The sequence below is a fragment of the Engystomops pustulosus genome, chromosome 7 (assembly GCF_040894005.1).
Source record: "Engystomops pustulosus chromosome 7, aEngPut4.maternal, whole genome shotgun sequence".
Taxonomy (NCBI): Eukaryota; Metazoa; Chordata; class Amphibia; order Anura; family Leptodactylidae; genus Engystomops; species Engystomops pustulosus.
This window is the reverse complement of record NC_092417.1, coordinates 92,470,688-92,484,098: the sequence shown is the minus strand read 5'-3', so window position 1 is coordinate 92,484,098 and position 13,411 is coordinate 92,470,688. Positions and strand designations below refer to the sequence as shown.

At 41.3% G+C, this 13,411-nt stretch overlaps 1 protein-coding gene across 1 annotated transcript; it reads left to right on the top strand.

Moving 5' to 3' along the window:
* The first annotated feature begins 4,655 nt into the window (after positions 1-4,655).
* On the top strand, positions 4,656-7,015 carry CEBPA (CCAAT enhancer binding protein alpha). Its single transcript, XM_072117243.1, has one exon. The coding sequence runs from the start codon at positions 4,788-4,790 to the stop codon at positions 5,667-5,669; it is 882 nt and encodes a 293-aa protein (XP_071973344.1). The 5' UTR covers positions 4,656-4,787; the 3' UTR covers positions 5,670-7,015.
* Positions 7,016-13,411: the final 6,396 nt, after the last annotated feature.

The window sequence follows — 13,411 nt, the reverse complement described above, 5'->3', positions numbered from 1 at the left end:
ACTCCTTTGCATAATCTTAAAAGCCTTTATTTGTGAAAACAGGGGCATAAAAAGCTTAAGGAAGAGCAGATCCTGCCAGAGTGGGACTCCCCAGTATGTCAGTGTGCATGGTTTACAATCCTTCATCCTAATAATAATTCTTTATTTATATAGATTACGCAGCGCTGCACAAGCATGTCAAATTGGTCCCTGTCCCCATGGGGCTCACAATCTACTCAACCTAACAGTATGTTTTTGGAGTGTGGGAGGAAACCGGAGTACCCGGAGGAAACCCACGCAAACACGGAGAGAACATACAAACTCTTTGCAGATGTTGACCGGAGTGGGATTCGAACCCAGGACCCCAGTGCTGCAAGGCAGAAGTGCTACTCACTCAGCCACATCCTGGTGGTAGTTGTCCTTTGAACATCAATCAAGACTTATTCAGGAAGCCTAATGACATGTTGTGGGATAAAAGCCAAACAAGTATACCTATTCCAAAAGGAACAGACTCCGAGCTGTTTCTATGTGATTGTATCACATCAGTACAGTGTAGGGAACCGGTTTTACAAAAAACTGGAGACTAGGTCAGAGAAGTAAGCAGACTTCTTATGTAGACTTTTCCATTTAAGGCCACCCTGCAGGCATGTGAAGACTTACAGCTATTGATGTTCCACTGGGGATTCTAGGAAGGGGGATTCCAAGAAGGGATAAGGAAAACATTGCCTCTTGGCTGCCTTGAAAGGCAGCCAACAGCAGTTTATAGCTTATTCCTAAGTGCATTCAGAGGATCCAATAAAACTGGTGCACATTGTACATAATGGCTTCACATCTTATTTGTCATATCCTGTTAGTATGGCTCCCAGCGAAGAGAGTTTCTATTTACACCTCCCATTTAACCAATGCTTCCTCTCTTCCCCCTTTCTGGTAAAACCATAGAATGATAAGATCATCACTTTCACAACAAGGTGCAATTGTTGTGTAACATTGCACATCTTCTACTGGAGAGGCTGAAAGCATGGACCTAACAACTCAATGCAAGTTTAGCTAGTAATAAATGTCATCCTGGAGGCAGCACTGTGCATCTGTGTCAGTGACCCTTCTCACTCATTGTAATATGGTCCTCATACTGTCTGGCCACTCAAGAATAGATTACAAAGTAGGCTGATAGATGTGTGACCCTGTATGCTACAAACCATATACAGCAAAATGACTGCTGACTAGAGATGAGCGAGTATACTCGTCCGAGCTTGATGCTCGTTCGAGTATTAAGGTACTCGAAACGGCTCGTTGCTCGGACGAGTATTTCCCCTGCTCGAGATCGAGCATTTAATTAAAAAAACACAGTGAAGAACAATGAAGAATAGAATAAAAACAGTGAACACAGTGAACACAGGATCATTTAAGTGAAAAACACAGTGAAAAACACAGTGAAGAATAGATTACAGATGTTCGGCACATCTGCTTACTTGTCGGAAGATACGCGCGGAACGGTGCGAACAAAATAGTATGTGAAGAACAATATATATGTGTGAAGAACACATTGAAGAACACGGTGAGCAGGACAGAGACAACGGGGAGCAGCACGGAGACATCGGGCAGGGGCACGGAGACATCGGGGAGCGGCACGGAGACATCAGGGAGCGGCACGGAGACATCGGGGCACGGAGACATCGGGCAGCGGCACGGAGACATCGGGGAGCGGCACGGAGACATCAGGGCACGGAGACATCGGGGAGCGGCACGGAGACAACGGGGCGCGGAGACATCGGGGAGCGGCACGGAGACATCGGGGAGCGGCACGGAGACATCGGGGAGACTTCAGTGGAAGAAGAGCAGCGGATCCCGGGACAGCGTATCTCCCGACAAGTAAGCAGATGTGCCGAACATCTGTAATCTATTCTTCACTGTGTTTTTCACTTAAATGATGCTGTGTTCACTGTTTTTATTCTATTCTTCACTGTTCTTCACATCTGCTAACTTGTCGGGAGATAATATACGCGCGGAACAGTGAAGAATAGATTGCAGATGTTTGCATACATCTGCTAACTTATCAGAAGACATTCTTTTTCAATTAATTAACACATTTTATTCCCGAACCATGGTCCCTTTGAAAAATGCTCAAGTCTCCCATTGACTTCAATGGGGCTCGTTATTCGAGACGAGCACTCGAGCATCTGGAAAAGTTTGTCTCGAATAACGAGCACTCGAGCATTTTAGTGCTCGCTCATCTCTACTGCTGACATAACAGACTCCACAGTCCCCATTTTAGTCAATAGTCGTCTCTTGGTACCTGAATGTCATTTATCACCGATAGGGATTTCTATTTTCTTTCCTATGTTCAATGATGTATTTGTATTATCATGGGAAAAGTTTTGCAGTACCCAGACAATATATGCACTGCACATAAGAGGTAGCCTTCGGCAAGGGCTGCCAATAGGAATTTTGCCCCTAAATTTTGTGGCGCCCCACCCGCCCAACAATTCTAATCCGGCCCTGTGTGTACAGTGAGTTCCCTACACCTGGGAAGTGAGGAAGGTTTTCTGTGACTTGCGGCCCTGAGGTCTGGAGGGGTCCCATCTTAGTTCCGATTAGATTTTCTGGATGATACCCCCACAAACACTACAGCCACACTACAAACCCCTTATGGCTGCCTGCCTACAGCTGACATATTTACTGTTGATAACTGTGTAAAAGCCTTACTGTACGAGTGAATTTAGGGAACATTAAAGGACATCTGCCACCAGGATCAAAGAATGTAAGCCAAGTACACTGACATGCTGTTGTGTGCCCCCTCTGGTAGGATCTGCTCTTCTTTGAGCTTCTTTGGGTTCCCGGCTTTTTTCTTAAAAGAATCTTAAAGAAGAGCAGATCCTAACCAGTATGTCAGGGTGCTTGGTTAACAACTCCTTCATCCTAGTGGTAGATGTCCTTTAAGGACACATTGGTCCACATTTACCATAAACAGTGCAGTCTTTACTATATGGAGAGGACGCCAGATTCATGATTTGTGGCGCCCATTCTTCATGAATCTGGTGCCCGCTGCACTGCCCTGACAGACTGCACCATTTTTTTGGTGCATGTTTAACATGGGGCGTGCGACAAACTTCTCTCAGACTTTGCATGTTAGATGTAGCAAACAGTCCGACTGAGATTCCTAAATACAAGTTAAAGCAGTTTGCACTGAAAAGAACACGCAAAGTTGGACAGAAAACGGGGGCAGGGAGCGCAGTTGTGGGCCATTGTATATTTCCTTGTGGATTTGCCACAAAGTAAATCCCTAATGTTATACAGTAGCAGTGTATTGAAATTAGATAACTGACAATGCCAGGCACCCATTGCAGAAATAGTGCAGATCAACCTTTGCAACACAAAAGCGTGATATTGTGCCCTTTAGAAACCTCTCAATTGTGTATCCATTCCACACCGGGTGCAGATACCCTAAGCCTCCTGGTTAGAGAAATGAAAACTTTTCTCTTGCAGATTTCTTTTTCATATGAATTATTGAATGTATTACCACTTCATGATGACATTTATGGACTGTGTAGAGAGAGGATACTTTGAATGCAATACCATAGTGTATAATGATGTTTCCACTCATAACACTAACCCTATGTTAGTAATATTATATGCCCCTCGGTATCATAGATGATGACCACACTGTAGTCTACAGTAGCATGAAGTGCTGGAGCGGTTGTTAAGCTATAATTTGATAGAACTAATGGTAACTGATTCCCTACTTAATAATTTCTTACAGAATAGATGAGTTTCCCTTTACATCCTGCTACTGGTGGAACAATTTCCTTGTTACCTGTAACATCTGCCAAGTAAGATGACGGCCATGTAATCTTGTAAAACCGAATTAAGACACTAGTGTACACTTAGAATCAGCACAGGGAAGAAGTATTAAATGCATAATAGGAAATTACATATAGTTTTATCCTCTATGGCCAATGCCTCTACACTACTGGCCACTAGGGTCTTGTGGATGGCGGCGCCACTTCACTGCAGAATACTGAAACATATTAGCTGTAGAGGAGAGATGCGTGTGAAAGGATCTGTATCAACACTATAAATAATAACTAATTACATACTAAGCTGCATCCACCCACAGGAGCTTCTTGCCATACACTTGGCTTGTCATCAGTTTTCAATATTTATAGGCATAATCTTCTGAAATTACCAAGGTCACTAGAATGATCCTGCAGCAGTCAGTCAGGAACTGAGCATCTCATTACTTGGTTAAAGGGGAATACAAAACTGCAAAGATCAACTAAAAATCTGGATATTAGGCAAAAAGATGGATTCTGGATGCTTCATATTATTTTATGCAATTTTTATTCCTGCAGATTCCAGTGAAATTGTATATAAGTCAGGACCCCTTATATCTCTTACCTTGCAGAAGTCATACTATTTTTGCAGTGGAACTGGATGTCATGTATCTAGAGCCCTGCAAGTGCAAAGTACAATAAAACTGGTGCAAACTGCACGCAACTAACTGAGCAAACAGAAGACCGTGCGATGCTCCTAATAACTGCCCCAGCCAGCAGCCGCAGGTAGCCGCATGTGCAGCCGCAGCTACAATGTGGGCTCGGTCCAGCCTGAGCGGCTGCAGTTGCGCAGGTGTCCAGCAGGTGTCGCGGCGGCTCCCGCCCCGTGTATATATAGAGCAGCGGGCGCTCGGAGCAGGGCACAGACAGTGACAGCAGCTGCAGGAGGGGCACAGGGTGAACGAAAGCAAGTGGCTTCCCGAGCTCACCCTGGATTCCCGGAGCTCGTCACCATGCTTGGCTGGCTATAGGAGCTCCATGGAGCTAGCCAACTTTTACGAGGTCGAGTCCCGGCCATCCATGAGTAGCCAGCCTCATCCTCACCACGGTGCATACCCCTACCGGGAGCCGCAAGCCACCGGAGACCTGAACGAGCTGTGCGAGAACGAGAACTCCATAGACATCAGCGCCTACATCGACCCCGCAGCCTTCAACGACGAGTTCTTGGCGGACTTGTTCCACAGCAGCAAACAGGACAGAGCCAAGGGGGTCATTGATTACCAGCAGGGACTTGGAGCCTGTCACCCCCAAATGTATGGCTGTATGGCCAGTTATATGGACAACAAGCTGGACAGTGCTGGCCTCAGACCTCTGGTCATCAAGCAGGAGCCCAGGGAAGAGGAGGAAGCCAACAGGGCGTCCCTGGCAGCCCTCTACCCACACCATGCACCCCAGCACCCATCTCACCTGCAATATCAGGTAGCCCACTGTGCACAGACCACCATGCACCTGCAACCTGGGCACCCAACTCCACCACCCACCCCTGTGCCAAGTCCTCACCACCACCCCCATCATCACCACCATCATCTGCCCGCTTCTTCATCCAAGGGCATGTCTTCAGCGTCGTCCACTTCTTCATCTTCTTCAGAGACTAGAGGCAAGTCCAAGAAGTGGGTGGACAAGAGCAGTAACGAGTACCGGGTGAGGAGGGAGAGGAATAACATTGCCGTGAGGAAGAGCAGGGACAAGGCTAAGATGCGCAATGCTGAGACCCAGCAGAAGGTCCTGGAGTTGTCCAGTGAGAACGACAAGTTGAGAAAGAGGGTGGACCAGCTAAGCAGAGAGCTGGAGACCCTCAGGGGCATCTTCAGGCAACTCCCAGAGAGCTCCCTGGTCAAAGCCATGGGCAACTGTGCATAAGAGACTCTGCACCATGACACTTATTCCATCCAGGATGGGCCTTAACCATGAGTGACAGAGACACTCCTTGGATACCCCTATTTTTCTACCTGACCCACCAGGATACCAACCCCTCAGACCTTTCATAACCTGTTATAGGATGTGATGTGGTGCTAGCACAATCTAGAGCCCTGAGACTTACCATTCCCACCATAGATTTCTATTTTTGTGCATACTTTTGTACTACTTTGAGAGCTATGCTTTATCATGAATGCTGTGGATGTGGCCTAATGTTTCTATTCTGGGGTAACTTTTTCTATATTATATGGCAGTGTGCTGGGCCATACTGGGTCTGACTGTATGAACAGGGTATATACTTTGTGCACCTTATGCCTTCAACTGTGCCTTATAATCTGTTACTGTAGGAATCTCGCCTCAAGCCCTGCTGCCTTAAAGAGCCACCCAGCTGTCTGTTCTTCAGATATCATTTCATATGAAGCACCTCAGACTTATTCAATATATATTCGGTTTGCGAGCGTGCCAATTATAAGGTTAGGTTGCCAAATACTCGCAACTTTAAACTAGCATGCCATAGAAATGAAAACGCACAATGACACCAAGGGCAATGCTGGAGGGAAATGCTATGCAGAAGCCACACATTACATTGGATATATATCTTATTTACTGTATTAATTTGTTTTTATGTTTTGTCAATCTCACAGCCATTTTTAATCATGAATAACAATTTGTAGCTGCTATTTGCTGGAAACTGTATCATCTGAAGCTGTACATAAGGCCTGTAACTCCCTCCTTTCCAAACATTTAAGTGGACCCAGTGGAATGTGAAACATGTTGGTTTTTTAAGCTTTATACATTTCTTTTTGCTATATCTTGCCATTCAAAGAATAAATTGAAATTCAGTGTAACTTGCTGCAAAAATATAGATTTTATATATAGGATCATTGACAGACAGTGCACTTGAATTTTTAATACTGTATTTATGCAACTCTCAACTATTATCTGAAACCCATGAACCTCCAGCAGTGGAAGAACTACAACTGCTGACAACTGTATGCTGGGAGTTGTAGTTCTGCTACTGCTGGAGGAGCACAGGTATCAGACCAGTCATGTAAACTTGTCAGTTTACACTAGCACTGCTTAGCTGACCAGGCTCATCATGCTAAATTATTACAATTTGTATACAAAGCCCCTCTTAAGGTTATAGTTTTATCATACTTTTGAAAAGTTCTGTATATTAAAAAAAGTATTGAAAGATTCACCTATTTGTTATTAATTGTGCTGTGGAAACACAACTACATATCTGTTTTTATCTGCAACATAAATAAAGAATATACATTGTCAAATAATCTTCTGGATTTTGGTTTCATTTAAATGTGTAGAAATGATAAAACATATTATTACATAATAAAAAAACCGTATCTTTTTACAGAACTGAATTTATCTTTTACATTACAGTAGGTTATCTCTTAGGATCCAACGATTTCCAGCGGTCCCATAGGAACCACCGATATCACAATAAGTTAAGGCAAATTAAAAAAAATTGTCTCAACTCTGCTTTTAAAATTTTTATTTGACATCCAGCCCTGCATTATTAAATAACTGAACACGTTTTTGGTTCTTTAGCACCCAAGTGAATATTTAATATACTCTATTAAGGTGCTTATAGGTTTAGGATACATGCATTATACAACTCCACCATGAAACATGGATTTAGTGTCTAAAAACTAAAATGAAGGGATAAAACCACAAGACATGATAGATTTACATTGACACATCTATGAATAATATTTATATAAACATCTTATCTCAAAAGTTAAAACCCCATAACAATAAAGAAATGACAGCAATACTTAGGATCTGTTCCTCTCACTTCAGAAAAAGTTCCTTCCCTTGTGACAATGAAGTTAATGAAATGGAGCTCTCGGACTTTCTATGTCTTGTAAAGACCCTGATCGATCAGCTGCAAAAGTTGGCAGCTCTGTGCAGGGCAGTTTATTATTTACAGAGCTGGGTGTAAGACCCCAGCAATCTGAAGTAGATGACCTATTCCAGGGATAGGACATCAATATCTTATTTTAGAATCCCCATTATAATGGGTTCTTGGGCATCTGCAGAGTGCATTATCCAGCTTTTGAAGACCATTATTGTACACATCTTAGCTTATGGAAACTGTAAGAAAAAGAAAATAACAAGGTTAACAAGGTAATAAAGAAAGTAACAAGGTTGCATATTCCCAAATTAATAAATGGAGCGCATCACTTGTCATCTACTTTAATAGACAATACCCCCCACCACCACAGCGTGACTAAGCTTACAACCTTGTGCATTCATAAAGCCAAAGAAAATTTTATCATTTGGAAATTTTATACCATACCATATAGAAAACTAATAAATAAAAGTAAAGACACTGGAATACTTAATGCACTGAACAAGATGTAGAATAAAAATGTCTCCGTAATACATTCTAAGCATCTGTTTTCTGGTGATAGTATGTCACAAAACCAATAAAATGTAAACTATTTTTAGGGTTATTCCTGTCTGGGTCCTCATAGGAAATATTTCCCTGTGTTGATAGTTCATAGAGCTCCCTGCATGATGCTGTTTCAGTAGTGAACTTGGCTTTCTTTAAATAAACCTCCTCCCTGGCCATACAGACTGAACCTATAAAGGACTGACATAGGAATAAATGTTCTGGTATGAGTAAATATTTTTTAACCAGTATTTGTAACCAAAACCAGGTGTAGGAGAGAAGAGGTATGTTTTCCTTTTTGCCAGTTATATCTTACCTGGTTTTGGCTAACAAAACCGTACTGAAACAATATTCAGATTAAAATAGACAAATATGTGAATCAGGCCTTAGGGGACCTTGACACATTGTGGAATGGCTGCACAGTTTACCCCATCGTTAACCCGGCAACAATTCTGCAAGCATCAGAAGCCAACTGAAATCATCTTTTTTTTCTCATGTGAATTATACTGTAGGTTGGTCCTGGAGCATGATCCACAGCATTAAAGGGGTATTCCCATCCGGGCATCAACATTTAACTTAATTCATTTTCCATATGTAAACATTTCTTCAATTGGATGTTATTAAAAAAATGTTCCTGTGTGAAGATAATTTCTCATAAATGTAGTCATGTTTTCCCTCAGAAATGAGATGGCTTCCTTGGATACAACCACCCTGCACTCTGGCAGTGGTGGGCAGATATGCGCTATTGAGTCCTGCCTGACCACCTGGATTCAGTAATTATTACCAGAGGATGGCTGTGAGACCTGCAGTAACTCCTGGACATTTAATATTCAGAAACTTTTTGTTTCCTTGTGCAATCACTCCAGCAGAGGTGGCCGTATCCAAGGACACTATCTTGTTTGTAAGGGACCATATGACTACATTTATTAGAATTTATCTTCAAACAGGTACATTTTTTAAATAACATCTAATTGAAGAAATGTATATATATGGCATATTAATGAAACTGAATGTGAATGCCCAGACGAGAATACCCCTTAAGTGACAATTTATAGTGACTTATTTTCTACCAGTCTAAAATTTTTCTTCTCAAGGTGGGATTGTCATCAATGTATGGGATTGTCATCAATTATATACATTACAATCTCACTGTAGCATGCTGCTGATTTTCTATTAATAGATGTCAAATCGCAAATCCGTACATAACACATAACATATAAAGGCACCCTTAGGATCAACTATTTAAGCAAAAAATAATCATTTTTTATTTCTATAGCATCATCATATTCTGTTGCTCTTTACAGGTCATAGGGTACTAAGAAATAAGACATGACAGAACAATAACATGGTCAGGTGGCGACGATAGCACCAAGTTCTCCAAGTCACACACAGTCTTGTTCCAACCTGACAATGCCATATATATATAGTAGGTTAATGCCTTCTCACTTGATTGGTATCAACTTTGTAATATTCTTTGTGCTGTGGACAGTATGTTAATTTTGTATTATGCTGTACTGTATAATCATGTTCAGCTGGGATAAAATTGTTTCAACTGGTTTCTTACATTATTATTACATATCACGGCTTTAGAACTATGCCCAGACCTGACATTACTTGATTTCCATCACCAGTGTTGCTAATGGAAAAGAAATAGACTAGAGGTTTCCATAAACATTAGATGGATGTCAACCAAACTCTGTGGACCAGCCAGCCATCTGATGTGTATTGGGGTGTCCCAGATCTACAACAATGTGAAATTTTAAAGGGGAAAAGTATCAGGCATGCTGAAGGAAGATAATCCACCAGCAGAGCTGTCGGACAATGGTGTACTCCCCTCGCCCTATGTGATAGCTGAACTGAGAAGGAGATGGCTGACAAGCATTTGTCCCACAGTTATGTGAGGTGTATGATATCTTTAAGATGGTACCAATGTCTTTGAGTGAGTGATCAGATTATCGGAGCAGGAAGATATAATCCCACTGACTTCATTGTTCTACTATGTGTTACATCCTTACTCTGTACCTTGACCAAAATCCATAATAACAATAAAAGGGTTAAGATCAAATAAAACTATGATGTTTTATATATCGCCTATATATACTAGCTATCACTAGTATAATATGGTTAGTATTATAAAAGACTGGACAGGACATAATCCAGGGAGGGCGCTTTGAAGACGCTTGGTCACTCATATTACATAAATGGGCGACTTTAAGATTACCCAATAGATTTCTCATCAATGTACAGGAAATCCTTTGTGCTTAGAACATGGCTTAGTATTATTTCCCTTTAACATGTCTTGTCCTTACCAGAAAGATTCATATAGTATGAGAACTATGTAGACATCTGGCACTTCCAGGAACAGTATAGGGAAATTATAAGGGCAAAGATTATGAAAATGTTGCATGTTGACTCTAGTTTACACCATAAGTAAGTATCCTTAGTAGAGTGAGCTGCCACTATTCTTCAAACAATTTGGTGGTGATCTGGAAAGGTTGTCACTTCTAAAAATGGCTATTTAGGCTATGAGATTTTTTTCATTTCCTATTGGTTATTTAGTAATTCTGCATGTATACATTACACGAATGCTTACAACTCATGAATAGGCAGAACAGTTTGTTTCAGTAGTCAGCTAAGCATGAATGACAAAAAGGAGTAGCTCTCAAATGACAGCTGTTCCACTGGTTATTTTCTGTATTCACTATCTTGGAAGGCTGCAAGCGGGAAGAGAAGTATGACAGTTTACAATCTTTATACCAAGGAAAAAGGCTGATGACAACATTACTACATAAATCATGAATTCCATCTTAAAAACTATGTATGCCACCCATTTATAAAAGAAAAGCACTGATAAGTTATACAAAAGAACTATTTGCACTGTTTGTGAAGACTGATGATAATATTCCGTCAAATATTTAGCCAAACTGCATCTAATGATTGTTAATGACAAGCTAAAGGCTTGTGACCATAGCATGACAATCACAAAAAATCCCAAATTGTCCCAAGTCACATGAGACATTGCATTTACACAGCACAATACAAGGCATATATGACTTGTTAGTGGAATGAGGTCAGTTCTAAAAAAAAGTGACAGCAGGTTGCATGCAGGTCACACAAATGTTTTTAGTTGCTTGGACTATCTCAAAGTTGGCACAACTCGTAACAAAATTTCACTAGTTAAACTTACATAAATCATTAATGTAAGTAGCATTGAGATCTCGGTCATTTATAGCATAACTAAAGGATTTCAATGTAATTGGTGGACTTAGGTCACTATTTTCAAATCCAGGGAAAGCAGCTGCACCTGTCCATTCAGGGAAACCGCAAGTCCCCAGCAACATATGCAATATATCCTCTAGATATGCCATAAATATCTGAAATGGGAAAAACCCTTATCTTTAAACTTCTAACTTCTGTTTTTCTGTTCTTCTCCTCAAGTGATGTTCAAAAGGTTGCTAGAGGTCCTCTGCAATGGACAAGGCTTTGGCTCCAGCTCAGAGACACTGATACAAATACAAGGAAGACATACAAACTACATGTAGATGTTGTCTTTGGCTGGAGTCAAACTTTGCAAGCCAACAGCGTTTGCCACCGTACTACATATCTTTCTCATCTGTTACTTCTTAACAAGAACACGCTCTGCTTGTCAAAAACATTTTAGCAGTGTTCCAAAAATCTACATAAAAAAGAGTAACTTTCCAAAATCTAAAAGTGTTGTTTGGGCCATCATGCAGATTTATACTGGTGACAGCTGGATAGTTTTTGCAAAGTTTTACAATATCTTAGGTAGACTTTTATTTGGGAAAATGTTATTCACAAGCAGAACATGTTTTAGTTAAAAAGTAATGGATGAGATAGATATGGGATAGATAAACACAACTTCTACACGTGCAAATATCACGCTGCATGTCACGAGGGAAACAAAGGACCCAATATAGTTGTTTGCAGCATGTGCGTCATGGGTGTGTGAGGACTGGTCACAGACTGATGACACAAGAAAAGACTGTCCAAGGCAGCAATCTGATCATAAACAGGCAGAAATATAACTTGCTCTGAGTTTTGTGGTTTGGGTGTTCAACTCATATAGCGGGTACGGAAAGTATTCAGACCCCTGAATACCCTTGGTCATAATTACTCAGACTCTCAGCTGTGAGTCTTCTTTGGAATGATGCAACACCTGGATTTTGGAATCCTCCTCCATTCTGCCTTGCAGATCCTCTCCAGTTCCATCAGGTTGGATGGTGAATGTTGGTGGAAGCCATTTTCAAGTCTCTCCAGAGATTCTCAATTAGGTTTAGGTCCGGGCTCTGGCTGGGCCAGTCAAGAATAGTCACTGAGTAGTTCTGAAGTCACGTCTTTGTTATTATAGCTGTGTGCATAGGGCCACTGTCTTGTTGGAAGGTGAACCTTTGGCCCAGTCTGAGGTCCAGAGCACTCGGGAAAAGGTTTTCATCCAGAATATCTCTGTACTTGGCCGCATTCATCTTTCCTTTAATTGCAACAAGTCGTCCTGTCCCTGCAGCTGAAAAACACCCCCATAGCATGATGCTGCCACCACCATGGTTCACTCCTGGGATTGTATTTAGCAAGTGATGAGCAGTGTTTGGTTTTCTCCACAAATGCCGCTTAGAATTAACACCAAAAAGTTCAATCTTCATCTTATTACACCAGAGAATCTTATTTCTCGTAGTCTAGGAGTCCTTTATGTGTTTTGCAAACTGTATCCGGCTTTCATATGTCTTGTACTGAGGAGAGGCTTCTGTCAGCACACTCTGCCATAAAGCCCCAACTGATGGAGGGCTGCAGTGATAGTTTACTTTGTGGAACTTTGTCCCATCTCCCTACTGCATCTCTAGGGCTCACCAAATCAAATAGTCAGCACAAAACGAAAAAACAATGTTTGTTTTAACGCTTTAAGGACCTCCCACTTTTTTGTTTTTTCATTTCCATTTTTCACTCCCCACAATCAAAAATCTATAACTTTTTTATTTTTACACATACAGAGCTGTGTGATGGCTTGTTTTCTGTGTAACAAATTGCACTTCATAGTGACGGTATTTATTATTCCATGCCGTCTAAAAATTGGTGAAAAAGCGCATTTGCAACGTTTTCTAGTGGTCTTAGATTTTATGGCTTTCACTGTACGCCCCAAATGAGAGGTCTACTTTATTTTTTGGGTCGGTGCGATCACGGGGATACCAAATTTGTATAGGTTTTATAATGTTTTCATACATTTACAAAAATTAAAAACTAGTGTAGATTTTTTTTTAAA